The sequence below is a fragment of the Gymnodraco acuticeps genome, unplaced genomic scaffold, assembly GCF_902827175.1.
Source record: "Gymnodraco acuticeps unplaced genomic scaffold, fGymAcu1.1, whole genome shotgun sequence".
In the NCBI taxonomy this organism is placed as follows: Eukaryota; Metazoa; Chordata; class Actinopteri; order Perciformes; family Bathydraconidae; genus Gymnodraco; species Gymnodraco acuticeps.
The window spans coordinates 177,346-196,532 of NW_022992054.1; the positions used below are offsets into that span (position 1 = coordinate 177,346).

Sequence of the window (19,187 nt, forward strand, 5' to 3'; positions counted from 1 at the left end):
TGTTCTCAAACAAACGCCATTGAACAGGACCAAAAAGATGACAGTCACTTTAGTTTGGAAACAATTTAATAAGACTATGGAGACAAACAGTGTTACTAGATTTACACATATAATTAGACGCTTTAACAAAAACATCAAATGGAAAAAAATGAAAGTACCATTTTATATATTGTTGTCACCAATCTCTATGTTCAAACAGTGTCAAAAAATAATGTATGATTTATTTATGTCAAATTTGTATACTATGTGATTCTGATTTTATAGTTCTTGTTCAAATTGGGGAGGAAAAAAAAATGCTTCTGTTTGCATTTTTATTTCGCTAAATATCAGAAAAACATTGTTAAATGATACAAGAACAAAAATAAATCCCAATTTTAGAATCTTTTTTGTGAAGGACATAAATAAGATAAAGTGGAGAGAGACGACATGCAGGCTAATATAACAATTGGAGGCGTGTGGCGCAGTGGTTAGAGCCTTGGTGTTGGGATCAGGGGGTCACAGATTCGAAGCCCTCTGCAGTCAGCATGTCGTTGTGTCCCTGAGACACTTCACCCAAAATTGCTCCTGTGGGGATTGTCCACAGTATTGAGTATGTAAGTCGCTTTGGATAAAAGCGTCTAACAAGTGACATGTAATAATATAAAACTACTGATCATATAGAAGTAGTTAACGTCCATTTCATCTGGCATCCATACACTGTATAGCAGGGGTGGCCAACCAGTCAGAGGTTAAGAGCCACATTTGTTCTATGTTACTGCAAAGAGCCACATCAAACACATAGTCACTGATACCGCTTGTTTCAGTTTTTTGTTTTCTGGAAACAAGATTTCAACCACGTCACTGATGCATTTTTGTGGCATTGGGATATATATTTTTTAAATCCTCTGGAGCAGAGAGAGGAGCTGTGGATTATTGTTATTGATTAATGCATCAGTGTTTCTTAGGGTCAAAAACACTAAACCCACAACTTAAAATGAAAGCGTTTAGTTTATTTAATTAAAGAGCACATGTTCAATGTGAAAAGTGACAGTAGTTATAGATTATTTGTAATTTGGTGCTATATAATAAATAAATAAATAAAAATTATATATATTTTTAACACCTTGAATTTCAGGGGGTGCGCGGGGCTCCGTTGGCGGGGCGCAGCGCCCCTCCAAGACAATGGTAGGGGAAAAACTGGATAATGTTTAATCAACGATAGGTTTTCCCCCCCTCAAAGGTGATTGGTTCACTGCATCGCAGGTATTATTGTGATTGGCTCTTGGGCCACATCAAAATTAGACGCGCTGGCATCCTCTCATACTGACACCTGACAACACACATACACACGTAGGGAGAGCCGGGACGAAAGTAACACGGGACGAAAGTAACACGGGACGAAAATAAAGGAGCGATTTTATGCGAGCCCAAACAACTTTGACCGGCCAAATTACGTCAGAATGATCAGCATTCAATACTTAACAGACCTACTAAATATCAGGTTTAACTCTGAGGAGTAGTGTTGTCACGGTACCAACATTTTGGTTTCGATACCAAGTCAAGAATTGCGATTCCGATTATTTTTCGATACTTTTCTTAAAAAAAGGGATACAGTCTTAAATGTAATTATTGTGCTTTATTTCACACCAGAACCATAACACAAACTTTTAAACAATGAGATCAATACATAAAATAAATGACAAGAATTCGTATTAAATCAAATTAATACATGTCTTACAGACAGGCCGAGGCGCAGCGGCAGTTGCACTCCTACTTGCAGCCATGCTTCTCGTTTTCTCACATGCTCTGGCAGCTAGCGCGTGCACGAGAGAGGGGAGGGACTTAGAGCGTGCTTGAGAAGGGAGGGGCTGCAGGCACGGCTGCAGTGCAGGGAGTGGAAGCAGAGCGCTGAACACACACGGCTCTTATTAAAACAGCGCTTTCTCACCGGAGTACTTTCCCCTGTCATTCTTAAAGTACCGATACTAATGAAACGGAGGAATCGTAACGTTTTTAACGGTAGGGTATTGCGGTACCTTTCTAGTATCGGTACACCGTGCAACACTAGTCAGGAGTCAGTGTCTCTCCCCCAAACTCACACATATACAATTCGATATGAACTGAAGAGCCGCATGCAACTAGGCAAAGAGCCGCATGCGGCTCGAGAGCAGCGGGTTGGCCACCCCTGCTGTATAGAGAACATAAAACATACAATTAATTCCTTTTGTCATAATGCACAGTAGGGAGTGCATAAAGCAATGCTACGTATTGGATTGATATACACCACGATAACTGTAATAACTTTACTCCTAATAATAAGAAACAAGCTACTTTGTATGAAAACACCACACAATGTAAAAACAGAAGAACCATCTCGAACTAGATTTGTAGTTTGGTATTGCACATTTTTTGGACCTTCTGCAAATGACACAATTTACAATGTTTATTTTATGTATGTATAAATATATTTGTGTATGTTTTCATGTAAACACATAACTCATATCTAGATTTGAGATTAAAACAGCAGTTGAATGCATTACTGTGCGTACAAATCAAAGTCCAGCCTAAGACGTGCACATACTAACAGTTTACTATAAATATGGTATGGATATATCACAGTAAGATAAAACAACAATATCACAAGGAAACATTTTATATATATATATATATATATATATATATATATGTGGTCACATGATGCTCAGCCTCCTCCTCATTGTCCCTGTGTCATCACTGGTTTCTGCAAACAGAGAGAGACCAGGCAGAAGTTGATTGGCTGTTTGATCATTACATTCTCAATCATCCCTGCTTTGATTGGGTTAATGAATGTATTATTAGCCATAACATGATTCAGAGAAACTGAGATACAAATACAACAGAAAACTACAAAGCATTAGAAACCTGTTGACGACCTCTGAATCATTGTGTGAAACGCGAGGGTTGTGAATGGTTACTCAGGCTGAAGAAAATAAACGAACAGGAAATGATATTAAAGGTGGGGTAGGTAATTCATTTCAGAAACACTTTTAGTTATATTCCATGGAATGCTCTTAACATCCCGATAGCAATGATTAAGTGCTTTGACAATAAATACATAAAAACATTTCATCTGTGGAAGCCGTGGCGCTGCAAAAAGCACGACAAATCATCTGCCTCGGCCCGCGGCAGATAACTGGATGCCTTCCATCTCGTGCCCTCATTGGTCATGTGCGCGTTCGTGTGTGTTGGAAGAGGGGCTCTGTAAGAAAGTCTGAAGGAAGAGGCAGATTTTTTTCGGCTGCGTACTTCCAAATTCTAGCGCACTCGAGCTGGTTTCTCCATTCTTACCTACCCTGGCTATAAGATCACATTACAGGGGTAATCAACCCCATCTATTGTTTCATATTAAAATAACTCGAATGTGCAGAGAGGGCTGTGGAGCTTTGATTCTGAGCTAATAGCTTCAGTCAATGTCAATCACTTCAAGCATGTCACTGATTCTTGACCGGGACCCCTTGACGTCACTTTTCAATTTACAGTGTATTTCTGAAGACTTCAAAGCGTGGTTAATGTTGTGAATTAAAACAAAGCAACTTGGTCAAGTTTAAACTTTGTCGCTCGTTATACTGTCATCTGGCTTCCTTTACTCCAATCATACATGTGACGGCCACAGGACGCAGCTTGTGAGGCCAATAGAGGGGTCGGCACTTCAGTGTGCATAGTTTGACATGACCAAGATGCCGTTTTGAGTTGGGAGCGAGAATGAGTTCAAATTAAGTTAAAACCCTCATTTAAAAGTGAACTATAGCTGTGTGTGTGTCCTTGATTGTTGGAATGTAGACAACAGCTTTAATTAATTATTGCATTTGGCTCCCTCAAACGTATTGAATAAAAGTTAAAGAATTGTTTTGAACAGGATGCACCTGATATTTATAATGCATGCTGTCATTCAGGTGTTCATTGTTATTTCTTGGCAGTTTTCAGAAATCTTGGCGGTCCCAACCAGATCAGACATATCTGTGGGATGCAACATGTGTTTTAAATAATCATAGAAACACGAGGGTCATACTCATTGTTTCCCCCCTAATTTACTATTACCTGTGATGGTTGTTAAGTGTGTTGGCATTATCCATGCAATGCATGAAATCATACCTATAGGTAAATAAAATACATCTTTAAAAGAAAACATCCAGAATAGAGTTGGCACAGTGATCATACTTTTTCTGTAAAGTGAGAATTGCACAGAATTTGTAAGTTTGATTAAGACAGAGGAATCAACAACAGAAGAAAATGCAATTAATTAAAACGACCAGAGAGCCTGATTAGAAACCAAAGCCCAGTTTAACCAGTAAATGAAGAGTTCGTTTCCAACAATAAATCCATTTGGGAAGAACAAGATCTATTAGGATAGGGGACATTTTTTGGAAATACACCTATGTGCCTTTTTGGCAAGAGAAAAGATCAATACACTGTTACCTTTGTTTGTCTGTTAAACATAAGGATACAGCTAGCAGCCAGTTAGCTTAGCTATTTGTTTATTTAACAACTTCTTAAGGGCTGGTGTGCAAAGGTTTAACCTTCAGGAGAAGCCAGGAGAAGCCAGGCGAGCTGTTAGACGCTGTCTCCGGAGTCTCTATGCTCCGCTGAGCTCATTGCTTCCTGGCTCCACAGTAACTATCTAATTAACATTCAGACATGACAGTTGATTAATCTTCTCGTCTTACTCTTGGCAAGAACGTGAGTAAGATCATTTGCCCAAAAAGTCCAACCTTGAATGATCAATATCTCTTTAAAAGAAATGTTACACCTTTTTGTTGTTGTTGTTGTTGTTGTTATAAATACTTTTGTCAGTATAGATGATTTATATAGCTATATCATGTTGGAACTGAACTCTTCATTGCACCATATGGGGGGGCCATACCGCACAGGTAGCCTTGGTTTGGGGCTTAGCCACGGGGTTCCTCTGTGTCAGGGAGCCCCTGTAGAGGGAGTTCCTCACAAACCTCTCCACCTGGCCTGGAGACACACAGCAACTACATGTACATCCACAATCTACTGCTAGCACAGTTACAAAGCTACATTGTGGTTTTCTACGTTAAACCTGAAACTATAAGATAACAGATGAGCAAGACATTATTGGAAAGGCATCATTTTGAATGTGAATTTGAGGCATTCAATCTCATCTCAACATCAATACTTTCCAAATGTCCAAGTACAGCTTCCCAGTAGCAAACGCTTACTATAATATAACACGTGTTTTATACAACCGCTATTCTATCTGCACACATACTTCCATTATAACATGCCGGTGGGAATTCTGCATGTGTAGAAGTTGACTTTGTGACATACAGCTGGGAACATTACAACTGCAGTACAATAGGACACAGTGTTTATCAGCTTGCAAAATAGATCATCATGTTCTGTGAGTTTAACAAGGTTAAGATGTTTGGAGTCAGGTGGCCCTGGGGATCATGCTCCAGCGTTCTTACTTGTGGGAACGTGGTGGGAAAGTCTGCTCACTTGGACCGGGATAGCAGACTAGAAGACACAAAGAGGGAAACAAAAAGAAGAGATCTAAAGTCAGAATGTGGGAAATATGTGGCCTATCATTCAGTTTGCCCGTTGGAGGGGAGACACAGTATAGAAGACAGATGATCTTATTGCTCGATTTGAATCTATAAGGGTGGGGCCACAGATGGGACCATACTCAAGTTCACTTATTAGGCTTGTTTGATATAGGCTGCAAGCTTGCCTCAAAGTAAACAAAAGTAGCTAATTGCAATCGGAGCTCAGAGTGTTTGACCTGAGTGTGAAGGCAGAGTATCTGAACCATTGTATGCAGTAGAAATCCCACCGCTGAGATGAACATTATTAACAGCGCTCTTAGCTATCAGTATACATTTAAGTGTGACACAATTTCCTGACTGAATACTTAATAAATGTAATACGTTATAAATAACTTTAATGTACAAGAACAATTGACTCTCCAAAACATTTCCATTAGGAGAAATGCGCTGCACTTTAAAAAACAATGCAAATATAAAAACACTAATGTGCCAAAAACACGCAAATTAAGAAACATCTTCGTCAAATTAAAGAAACATGCGCAGCGTTTAATAAAAGCTGCAAATACAAACGGAGACGAGGGGGACACTAAAAAGTGAGGCACACAGCTGGGAGACCAGGGGACACTAGCAATGGGAATGATCTTATAGCTCCGTTCCTTTCCGAGAGCCTTTCAAAAGAGCCATTTTTTTAACGGGGTTAATAGGTTTATCTGCGAAAGAATCACCAGGATAATGATTGACTGTATCGCCAGAAATCTACTTTTACTCACAGAAAATGTATAACTTGCTACATCTCTCAGGCAGCCAAACTACTTCTCAAGCAGCATGCGTTATGCCATCATCTATGGAACATTTTCATTCAGGAAAGCAAGTTCCTGTAAAGCCAACCCGATATCCCGGCAAGACGTGAACATGTGACGATTTACCAGCTGGGAGACGTGAAGATGTCACGATTTCGTCCCTTCAAACGTGACAGCTACACGGTATTGTTAACCCATGTTAACAAGTGGAGAAATAACCGGAAATACCAAGCAAATGCTACCCCGACGTAATGATTTATTTTTTAATAGTCACACTCGATTACAGTGATTTTCTTGTTGCCCCAGCTGGTCGACACCTCTTTTAGCATAAACAAAGGCTACATTAATGTATTAAATCGATGTTAATCCGTGCGTGTGGATGTGGAATTAACGGACGTGACGTTGTGCGATTGAGTTGCCAGGCAACAGCTTCGGTTCATGTTAATTTACAAACTCTTCAACTACAACCGTAGTTATATTTGAAAACATGTTAGAAGGCCTCACGAAATACTTTAATGCACATTAAAATGTAAATGTGAAGGAATGTGTGTAAAACAAAATACATCGGTCATAAACGAAACCGGAAATAGACGTAACAAGATCCTCAGCTCGATGATTGGATGGTTTAGCCGCAATGCATGCTGGGATTTGGTGTTTATGTGATGTGAAATCTGAAAACGTTTTTAAAAAATACAATAATACTTTATTCCGAGTGTGCTTGCTTTTCTCTTTGAAAGTCATCACATAACGGCATTGTAATACACGGTTCGGCTGCATTAAATATGACATATCTGCCGTAGTTCTCTATTTATAGAGCCCTGCTGAGAAGACTTCTGGACAAACAGGAGAACTGCCGCCAACACTGATTGGTACAGTAGATAGGCTGTATTTACACCATAACCGTGCACAGCTGATAGAAAGGGACACCTGGTGGTTGAAGAACGTTATTGAATTGTATTATTTTATTATTAGATATTATTAGGATCCCTATAAAGTATATTCATTACTCGTTATTCTCTACTAATAGTTCATTAAAGACTGTATATAATGACTAGTTTGCACATCCCTTTCAAGATTTCAAGATTTTATAAGCTAAGGTTTATTGACATATCATATTATACACAACTACTGTGTAGTTATGCAATGAATGAAAAACTTGGGTCGCAGGTTCCTCAACAGTGCATTACAAGACATCTATCAATATGTGTGTATACTCCACCATTAAACTGTCATTCTGCACATTTCTTATACTATCTACATACATCTTATAAGAGTATAATACATATGTATAATATCAGTTTAATAATAAACAAATAAGTGCTTAAACATAGTTAACATTGCAGGAAAGCAATATATTAGACGTTAAGTACTTTGTCAGGCTTAATATTTATCTGTAGATACAAATGTCACTGTGTGTGCTGTGTGCTCTGCATGTGTGACCATTAAAGAATCAGAATACCTTTATTAGTTCCACAGAGGGGAAGTGTGCAGCGTTACAGCAGGAAAGAGCCACAGACAGCTTAGTGTTGCATATCTTACATGCGTTAAAAAAGTACTAAGTTAGAATAAAATAAACAATATGCTAAAAAAGTACTAAGTTATAATATAATAAACAATATGCTAAAAAAAAGATAAAAAGTTACATCATTTTCAAAAATACAGATCAAAAACAAAACGGCATATATATTGATTTAGTGGCCAGGTATAAATTACACAGTTATTAATGGCATATATATATTGCACATATTGCACAAAGTTGGTTTGTATTTAGCAGCAAGGGGTGTTATAGTCTGTGTTGTGGTGTGTGTAGGAGGGTCTACTAGGGGCAGTGCTGGTTGTAAAGTCTGACCGCTGCAGGAAGGAAGGACCTGCGGTTTCAAGAGGGTTTCATCCCTCCATATTCTTCTTAAAGCTTTTTTCTTATTCAAAAGAAGACCTTAACCTAAAGTACTCTTTAATGTTTAAATTAAGCCTTATTAGTTTGTCTGTTTTGCACATCCTCCTATTAATATCTAATAATAAAATAATACAATTCAATAACGTGCTTCAACCACCAGGTGTCCCTTTCTATCAGCTGTGATATCGGCGTAATCGAGTGTGGCTATTACAAAATAAATCATTACGTCGGGGTAGCATTTGCTTGGTATTTCCGATTATTTCTCCACTTGTTAACATGGGTTAACAATACCGTGTAGCTGTCACGTTTGAAGGGACGAAATCGTGACATCTTCACGTCTCCCAGCTGGTAAATCGTCACATGTTCACATCTTGCCGTGATATCGGGTTGTGTAAAGCAGTGGTTCTCAAACTTTTTCTGTCAGGCCCCCCCTTTGGAGAAAAAGTCGGGCCCCCCCAACACAAATAGTCAGGCTCAGTGGCGGCGCCAGAGATGTATTTTGGGGGTGCTGTGGGGTAGCTTGACGGTTCATAGAGGGTGTTCAAACATTTAGGGTTTCCCATTAATGTACCAGGCGCTACAGTGGAATTTTCTACTGCAACAATCCCCACACGCATATACACAATGTACCCACGACTGTTACAACGAAGGCTCGATATCAGCTCACGGCATATAGGTGTAAGCAGGGGTAAAGTGCTATTTTTACAGGTGGTGTGTGGACCTCACATAGGGGGGTCCGGGGGCAAGCTCCCCCGGGAAGATTTTTTTTTAAATATTGAAGTTAAAAGCATCAATCTGGTGCACTTTGAGAGCAAAATTAAGAGATCTACTGATACATCTCTCAACACCCATTTGAAACAGAACTGTAAACAGATTTTTTAAATATTATTTTGTAGAATATCTTAGGCCCTCAGAGAGGGCCTAGAGGGCCCTGACGGCTCGCCACTGGTGTGAAGTGAACCCTGTGCAGGTACATGCGTAACAATTCAACTATATATATGTCAAGTAGAATAAAATGAGCCAAAATCAGAATGTAAAGTTAAATACTGTAAAGGAATAAAATACTGTTTATTGTAGTGATAAATAAACATGTGGAATCCCAACAGATGGATGCTTAAGGTTACGAAGGCATTCAAGCAGAGTTTAAAACTTGAAAGAACTTATCTATATTGTTCTATTCTAGAACAATTAGAATAAACATTAGAGTAGATTTAGACTCAGACTCAAGATAATAAGTCACAAGTCTATGTTTCATATCTGGACTTATGGTGAATAATAACATAAATGAGCATCTATGTAAATATGTGGATTTGACGACACTTTCCAATGCTGAATCTCAGTCCTGCACATTCTTGTTGTGGCTCATCTTAAACAAGCCTATAGTGTTGACCAGTAGAATTAAAGCTGCCCTGCTTCCAAAAATAACTCCCTTATGCATCTTATACATGAAAACATAATGGTTTTAAACTGCTTAGACTCAAATAAAAGAAATGTGTTTACCCGTCTTCTTTTGTCCACGGGCATGCCGGCAGCGTTCAGGGCAGCGATCCTGTTCTCTATGTAGGAGACCTGGAGAGAGGAGAGAGTGACCACTATCGTCAAACAGATCCAACATGGCCGCTAATCTGATCTCAGCCTCAGTTGTTCCTCACCTCGCTCTGAGCGTTCTGCACGTTGGCAGCTGCCTGAGCTACTTTGTCCTCCAGCTCAACCAGGAGGGCTGTGGAGCCTCTGAAGCCCGCCTGGGACCCGTTCTCCAGGGGGGGGGTCTACAAGAGAAATGGGAGGAAATAATAAAACATAAATAGTGGTAGTAAGTAGCTGTGGGGTTGGTAGGACATGGTATGTATTCATTAAAGAAACCTTGAACACGGGGGGGAAATGTTTTAGGCAACTCAAGAGAGTAGTGCTTATGTGCCTTTTCACCGTTATTACAGGCCAATATCTCAGCCATTATTAGATCATTGCAGATATAGAGGAGATAAAGAGATCTGGAATCAGTGTTCAAGGTGGAGCACATCAATTACACTGACAGTGTGGCAGATGTTGCCTCACACATGAAGCCTAAAAAGTTTCACTTTCAGGAATAAAAGCAACCGATAATCTTCAGTTCCAAGGGGCCCATAGAGCCATGGCACTAGAGACATCTGCCAGCTAAGCCAGAACATGTCAATGGGGCTAAAATAATGTAATATTGCAGTTCTTCTCGACTCCAGTAACATTAGGTTGTCAAAAAACATTATAAAATTGTTTTACAGGTGTTTGTTTTTCCTTGTTAATCTATAGACCGTCTTTTTGTACCTAATGGCATCACATGCTGCACCCTGAGTCTGTAATTACACAATTGAACCACTCTCTCAAAATGGCTTTCGTTTGGGGGACTTGGTTGTAGTGCCTACACTCAACAAAAGATATGGCAGATTGCAAGGCAGTCATGTGATTTTTTGCAGTCCTGTCAACTATTTCGGATCAGCAAAAATACTTTTGTGAATTAATTTGGAAGGTAATGACCGAAGAACCTAACTTGTTATTTAGGATGACCTGTTATGGAGCAATAGTCCACCTTGAACACTGATTCCAGATCTCTTTCTCACCTATATATCTGCGAAATAGTCCAGATCAGCCATGTCTGAAATGATGAATCGGACCTGTAGACCATCTCACAGTTGTAATCATTCTAAATGTGTCCCAGTTTTGTTACTGTTGCAATCACATGAGCTGACAGGAAGTAATGGAGCAAAGCTGTTGTCAAGCAATACAATTCCATTGGAACAATATATAACATCCTCTCTAGCAGGGAACAGATCTCAGTATGTTTATAGGAAAACACCTTCCCTTAGCATCATATTCTGTTGGAGAGTTGACATCCATAGCTATCTGTAGTCAATAAAGCAGGAACAACTATTTGGTCTGACAATAAGCAGCGCACAAGGGCTGCTGGGAGATCAGAGTTCAGCTGACCTTTGCCCCCTTCAGTCACTCTGGAAAAGCTTCACAAGCCTGGGACTTATCAGCTTCGGACTTCAGAGGAGGTTTCCTGCTGTAAGCGCTTATGTTATGTGATACTTTAAATCCTGAAGAGAGGCCATGCAGTTTGAACTTTTCTGTGTAAAATGATAAATAGAAAACACTAAATCGTTACTCAGTATAGTACTGTAGCTGTGTGACTTTGAGAGGAAAAGAGATGCCAGTTTAAATAGTTCAGGCAACTTAGCACATCGACTAAGAGCGAGTTATTTTTCTAATCCTATCTTTGTTCTGAGAGTAATGGTTGCACAGGAGCAATACACACTGAGTGACTAGATGTATGACTCCAGTATGTGCTTAGAGTGGATTCATGAGCTAGGCTGTTTTCTTATATTACAGTATATGCAAAAATCCACATGTGCACTACATTATGTATGTGAATGACAAAGATGGCATTAAATGCTTGTGTGTGGTCGTCATTTTCTAGGCTGATGTTGCGCTTTTTTTTTAATAGACATTTGTACCTTCTGAGAGTCGGTGAGCTGAGGCTGCTCCGCCTCCAGTCTGCACAGGATGATGCTGCTTCTGGACGGGGGTCTGGTAGGTATTCTGGTGGGCTTGGTGTCCGCCTCGTGGCTCCTCCATGCTGGGATGTCCTGGGAGGACAGTGGCCTGCTGGGCTCGTCTTCGTCAGAGCTCAGGCTGTGGTCGCTGATGTTGTCCGTCATCTGGTGGAGCTTCAGCCTCAGCTGCTGCTCCTCCAGGTCCACGTCCTCACACTGAGGAGGAGGAGAGGAGCTGCTCGGAGTCTGAGGACCCTCGCTCGCCTGCCGGACAGAGCAGGGAATATGTGGTTGAGAGACACATCTGTGCCAGGGGAGTCAAACATACGGCCTGCAGGCCAGATCCTGCCCGCCAGAGGGACCAATCCGGCCCACAGGATGACTTGCAAAGTGTACAATTACAGAGAACTGCACAAAAAAGTTTGTACAGTGGTGTGTCAGTTCAGGTAGTCAGGATTACTACACAGATGTGGAAAGGAATGTAAAATCATTTCTAGATCGCATGTGTAAATGATAAACTGAGGCATCATATTGTTAAAATTACACTTATCTTTCTTTAGAAATGTCAGGTTGTTCATTATGTTCTGTAAAAAGTTAGTTCATTAAATGTGAGCATTTTCAGAATGTACTTTTTTGCACTAAAACAAAGGGAACAGTTTGGAGTTGTGGTTATTTATAGGTTATTATGCTATGATTTGACTGGTCAGGCCCACTTGAGATGAAATGGGCTGTATGTGGCCCCTGAACTCAAATGAGTTTGACTCCCCTGCTCTGTGTCTTCACCTAAAGTTTATGTGTTTTTGTTTGATTTAAAATACACTGCTTGATTCAAAGCATTCAATGTGTGTCATATAGTTAACCACTACTGCAGACAACCAAACTGAACCAAAAACATATCCCTCCTGGCAGAGGTCCCACCCTTTGAACAGTGACGCTCCTATCTACGCTGCATGTCCTTTCTTAGGATCAGAATCTCAAAGGATGCAGACTTTGGCTGGTGGAGGTAGTTGTATCCCTTTGTTTGAGCCCTCCTCGGGCATTTTTGTACATTTTTCCTGACTTTTGTTTGTTGATTTGGTGATCATTTCAGCTGTGTTACAGCTTTTGGCATGGCATTTTGTAAGAAGTCTTCTTTTGAGTCACATTTTTTAAATCCATTGTTGTTTACTCTTACATGTTTTGTATACTCTCGTGATGCATTTTGCACCCTCTGGACCCCTTCGTGGCAAAAATGTACACGCCCCAAAAAACTGCTATTAAATCATCATACATCAATATTTTTTTCTACTTTTTTAAATTTTTTTCATGAATCACTTAAACAACTTCTAACGTGCTCAAAACTACCAAACATTTGAAAAACAAAATCTGGATTTTAACCCTTTAAATGCCTGTTTCATTATTTTAATTATCTAACTCAGTGGTTCTCAAACTTTTTCTGTCAGGCCCCCCTTTTGGAGAAAAAAAAAGTCGGGCCCCCCCAACACAAATAGTCATGCTCAGTGGCGGCGCCAGAGATTTCTTTTGGGGGTGCTGTGGGGTAGCTTGACGTTTCATAGAGGGTGCTCAAACATTTAGGGTTTCCCATTAATGTACCAGTGCTACAGAGGAATGTTCTACTGCAACACTCCCCACGCAAATAAACAGTGTACCCGCGACTGTTACAATGAAGGCTTGATATCAGCTCACGGCATATACGTGTAAGCAAGTGCTATTTTTATAAGTGGGGAGTGGACCTCCTCTAGGGGGGTCCGGGGGCAAGCTCCCCCAGGAAGATTTATTTTTTAATATTGAAGTTAAAAGCATCAATCTGGTGCACTTTGAGAGCAACATGAAGAGATCTATGGATACATCTCTCAACACCCATTTGAAACAGAACTGTAAACAGATTTACTTTTTCTTTATGGATATTTTACAAATCACTCTTTTAAACGTTATTCTTTTTTTACTGTCATATAGTATTTCATAGCTGTTTTTCTTTTATTCTCTTATTTTTGTATATCTATAATGATCATATAAACGTGTGCCTCGGAAATAATTGTTTACATTAATGGTGACCAAAACGTTTGAGACCCACTGAGATAACACTGAGAGAGTCCTTTAGCTCACTGAGCCTCTCAGTCTCTCAGGAGAGGACTCTCCTCCACTTTGTTGTTGAAAAAACTCCTTATATCCATTAGCGTAGCTCGCTAGCACCAAAAGCTATTAACAACGATCTCCGGTACCGGTGTGCGCTCTCTCTCTCGCGCACACAAAATGACTCGTTCCACACACACACAGAGTCGAGCATTAATGAAACACAGAGACCCAGACGTAATAGTACTGTATCATAATATTTTCGAATCAATAATTTTTCCTCCTAGTCTCTCGCGCCCCTCCTGTCATGCCTCTGCGCCCCCCACTGATATAATTAATGACAAAAAAACACAAAACTTCAATTATTTTCCATATAATAATTAGTAGGGAGATGGGGCTTTGGTGGTTATTAGAGTCTTGGATATGTCAAAGATTAGCAACAAAATAGATTTGACTGCATTATTATTTTTTACGTAGTGTCAGATACTACCTAAAAATGCCTCATTGACTTCCATTCAAACCACATTTTTTGATCTCACTGTCATTGCAGTATAAAACCATGCATTTTGTAATGTCAGCATTTCATTTAGAAGAAAAGTAGGAAGGTGGTGATATTTGATATTTCTACTCTATTCCACCAGATTCAACCATTTTCCCACTGCTAGGCCGATGCATGAAATTCTTACATTTTTGCCGGTTATATTATGGAGATGGAGCCGTGTGACTACCAACGCCTCCCCCCCCCCCACACACACCCACCCACCCACTCATGAGTCATAATTTTAGCCTATGGGTACAGGAAGTGAAGGTAATCATCTTGATGTCACACATACGTTTGTGGGCAAAAGTTTTGACGTGTGAAGCAAAGGACAACCAAACGGTGAACAAAGTATCTTATGCGATCAAAATGTTACAATTTGTACACACTGTGAATACCCGGCTTTGTTATCTACCATAATTTAGAATCTAAATTGCGTGGGGCCAAGTTGTGGCCCCACGCAACATTGTGTGAAGAGGCCCCTCCAGGTCCGGTCTTAGCGCCTGAGCCCCGCAGCGGGGAAACTGGCGTGCATAGTAGCGCCGCATTTGCGCATAAGATTAATTGCGCCGCATTTGCGCATATGACGAGGCCACCTCTGCAAGATGAGGCCCCCTCCACAAGATGAGGTCCCCTCCACAAGGTGAGGCCCCACGCAGTCTGCGTAATCTGCGTGTAGGGAGGGGTGAGCCTGGGTCATTGGCTAAAAGGAGAAGTCTGATTTTGTTTGTCTTTGTTTTAGTTTTTACAACAGTTGCTATAATTTTCAAATTGGTAAAAGCCACTGTCATCACAAAAAACTGCACATGACAGACATGTTGTCTAGACCGGCTGTGTTGCCATGCTTTCTGGCCAAGGTTCGTTAGCTGAAACAGGAGCAGCTCTATAGGAGAGCTACATTTATAATATGGTCCATGAATGTATGAAAGCATGAGACCTCTCTAAACTATCAGATGGACACTCACACGGACGTGTTGCGTGCAGTCTGCTCTGAGAACACCTGCTCAATGTGCTATATGCAAATTGATTAAAGCTGTGCTTTACCACAAGCGAGAAGAAATATATCAGTCTATTAAATCTAGCATTTGTAGCAGAATAGCCACTTAATACCAGACAAGCTTCAGTTGAGCTTACAGTTTGCTGATTTTGTGAGTTTGCTCATTCTCTGATGACAAAACAGACATAGTAATCACTGTTGAGAGGAGAATGGAAAGTCTGCCCCTCTTCATCATCAGAGGGCCTAAGCACTGAGAGCCCCAATATTCGGAGCGAATATAAATATTTCAAAATATAACGAATTTATCACATAAATGAACCCACTTACTTATTCATAATGAGTATATTGCCTACAGTAAATATAGAGAACACTTACAGGTGACCCACCAGTCAAGTTAAGTTAAGCAATGTGCAATAAACCAACAACAGATAAGTTTCCCGTAAAACACAACTTCAAAAACACGAACCCATCCCTTTAAAGATACAAAAACCAATAATCATCGCACGTAGCCGACTATACAAAGACAAATCACAGATCTCTCTTTACTTTTACGCTAACAGCAGGAACAAGTACAACTAGAAACAGATTAGAGAGCAGATTATGATGTACATGTATCCTGCCCTAACATGTCTGCAGTTTTGAATAATTACTGTAAACAAAGGGTCTGACGACGAATATGAGGATAATTTGGCAACTACGGTGAGCTATTTAATGGACTTACCTCGTCGTATGTGGAGGTGACATTCTGCTCTAAGTGATTTAAGAGGTTCTCAATGGCTGACACACGTCTGTTCAGGTCAGTGATCTGCAGAGAGACAGTCAGTCAGCCACAGACAGATGATGAACATAAGATATGATGAAGAAAGAAACTTTAGCAGGATTTCAGAATCATAGACCAATTATTTTATCAATGAACATCAATTGGAAAACTTGAGAAAAGTTAACCCACACGTATTAATAGTTCCTTCAAAACAAGATTTTAGAGCTAACATGATACTGTTGAAATCTTCATGTCATATAATATTAATTTCACTCAGAGTGAACAAATAAGACATCATCAGCATCTATGGGCTGATCCAATCACCTCATCCCCAAATCTCATTTCACTGTAATGGAAAGAGTCCGCTCTAAAATTACTTTTGAGAAGCAGTTTTAGTTTTTTTTTTCTTTTCGGTAGCATTTTTTTTGTCTAGAAATATGGAAAATTAAAAGATTTTAGCTAAAAGAAAAACCAAAAAGGAATAAAACTCAAAATATGAATTTGAGTCCAATTAGAACATGGAGTAGTGGGTCACCCAGCCTCTTCAAATGGGTATTAAAATAATGAACACTCACTTGGCACAACTTTTTTCCCACCCACAAGTCATAAACAAAGAAGAATAAACAATAAATGAATCAGCAGGTATTTTTACCCACATGTGTCTAAGGCTTTCTGTAGTTTAAGGAAATAAAACAAGTTGTACTTGGATAATGGGTCGATGCAATGATATTTTTCCCTATTGGGTCCCTGGGTTCGGGAATAGTGAAATCAGAAAGTCACATGTCAAAAGACACATGTTCAAAGTGAGCTCTCAGACAGTTCCTCTCAGACTGTGTTGAAATCATGCCTCCTGTCCTCATTCTCAGACATAAACCATGACCCTCATTCTGACCATAACCAGAGGTTACCTAATCATGAGGATCTACTTAAGCAGTGGTTCTCAAACTTTTTCCGTCAGGCTTTGGAGAAAAAAAAAGTCGGGCCCCACCAAAACAAAGTGGGGAGTGGACCTAACATCCTCTAGGGGGTTCTCACCTCCTATAGGAGGGTCCTCACCTCCTCTAGTGGGGTCCGGGGCATGTTCCCCCGGGAAGATTTTTTTTTTTAATATTGAAGTTAAAAGCATCAATCTGGTGCACTTTGAGAGCAAAATGAAGAGATCTATGGATACCTCTCTCAACACCCATATGAAACAGAACTGTAAACAGACTTACTTTTTCTTTATGGATATTTTACAAATCACTCCCCTTTTAAACTGTATTCTTGTTTTACTGTCATAGTATTTCATAACTGTTTTTCTTTATTCTCTTATTTTTTTATATCTATAATGATCATATAAATGTCTCGGAAATAATTGTTTACATTAATTGTGACCAAACCGTTTTGAGACCCACTGAGATAACTAATCTCAGTGGGTAATCTGAACACTGAGAGAGTCCTTTATTTCACCTGAGCTGAGGTTATCTGAACCTCTTAGTCTGACAGGCGAGAGTTCTCCCTCCACCTTGTTGTTGAAAAAGTTAGCGTAGCTCGTTCCACACACACACAGAGCCGAGCTTGAATGAAACACAGAGATCCAGACGTACTTGTACTGTAGCATATTATTTTCGAATCACACATAAAAATAAAAAAGACATACATTTCTTGGGGGTGCTTAGAGGGTGCTATGGCTATTACATTACATTGCATTTAGCTGACGCTTTTATCCAAAGCGACTTACAATAAGTGCGTTGGACCAACAAAATACAACCTTGAAGAAAACAGAATCATAAAAGTACATCAGGTTTCATAGAGCAAAAACATTTCAAGTGCTACTCAACTGGCTTTAGATAAGCCAGTCCTTTATTAGTATATAAGTCCTTTGTTAATAGTTCTATCGCTCAAAGTGGAGTCGAAAGAGATGAGTTTTCAGTCTGCGCCGGAAGGTGTGTAAGCTTTCTGCTGTCCTGATGTCAATGGGGAGCTCATTCCACCATTTTGGAGCCAGGATAGCAAACCCACGTGTTTTTGCTGATGGGAACTTGGGTCCCCTTCGCAGTGCGGGTGCAGCGAGTCGTTTGGCTGATGCAGAGCGGAGTGCACGTGCTGGGGTGTACAGTTTAACCATGTCCTGGATGTAGGATGGGCCAGATCCATTCGCAGCATGGTATGCTAGTACCATTGTCTTGAAGTGGATTCTAGCAGTTACCGGAAGCCAGTGAAGGGAGCGGAGGAGCGGAGTGGTGTGGGAGAATTTAGGAAGGTTGAAGACCAGACGAGCCGCTGCATTCTGGATGAGCTGCAGAGGTCGGATGGCACATGCAGGTAGACCAGCCAGGAGGGAGTTGCAGTAGTCTAGGCGTGAGATGACTATCCTAGGGGGACCTGCAGCACCCCCTAGCGCCCCCCTGACGCCGCCTACTGAGCTTCCATCCTCAACATGTACATTACACACCTGTGTCCTACAGCACCCTCATAGGTTTCTAAGGTTTCTAAGTTTAACTTCCGCCGGTCATGCCGACGTCATAACAATTTTCTTTTCAAAAAATCTTTTTCAATTTTTATTTTTTTGTCATAACATTTTTTCCTCCTGGTCTCTCGCGCCCCCCCCTGTCATACCTCTGCGACCCCCAGGGTCCCCACTTTGAGAAACACTGACTTAAAGCAAGCTGGGTTCCCTGTGTAGACAGAAGTGTATTTGTTCCATCAGACTCTTCTCACTCAAACCTGTCAAACAAGACAGCTTGTTCAGTGGCCACATGTTTAAACTATAATGTAAGCCATTTTTGGTTCATATTTGTATTTAGTGTCTCATAATGCCTGTGCTGCACCTCTTATCACCCTCTGTCTGAAACCAGAGCCCAGTCTGTTGAAGATGGTCAGCATATCACTTACAGTGGGTTGTAGCTCTAACCAAGAGAAGTGCACGTGTTACATAGTGATGTCCAATGGGGGCGTTTCAAAGCCCACAATGCACGATGGGGCCTCATGTCAAAGATCAGGTCAGGTGATACTGATATATGTATATCAAATAAATAGACACTGATGTAATGTACGAGACCTCCCTCTCATCTACCAGCTGTATCCC

The 19,187-nt window shown here is 40.4% G+C and overlaps 1 protein-coding gene across 4 annotated transcripts in view; it reads right to left on the reverse strand.

Annotated features, from left to right (window-relative positions):
* Nucleotides 1-2,421: 2,421 nt before the first annotated feature.
* mlphb (melanophilin b) overlaps nt 2,422-19,187 on the reverse strand; it is a 76,581-nt gene continuing 59,815 nt past the window's right edge. For 2 of the 4 annotated variants that reach the window (XM_034202145.1, XM_034202142.1), the window contains 7 exons: nt 16,082-16,165; nt 11,714-12,016; nt 9,875-9,991; nt 9,723-9,791; nt 5,448-5,496; nt 4,880-4,974; nt 2,422-2,719 (listed from right to left, as the gene is read on the reverse strand). In XM_034202145.1, coding sequence (XP_034058036.1) covers nt 2,693-2,719; nt 4,880-4,974; nt 5,448-5,496; nt 9,723-9,791; nt 9,875-9,991; nt 11,714-12,016; nt 16,082-16,165 — 744 coding nt within the window. In that variant the 3' untranslated portion in view covers nt 2,422-2,692. Of the gene's footprint in view, nt 2,720-4,849; nt 4,975-5,447; nt 5,497-9,722; nt 9,792-9,874; nt 9,992-11,713; nt 12,017-16,081; nt 16,166-19,187 lie in introns of all 4 variants that reach the window. The other 2 variants (XM_034202143.1, XM_034202144.1) reach the window with 2 other exon arrangements.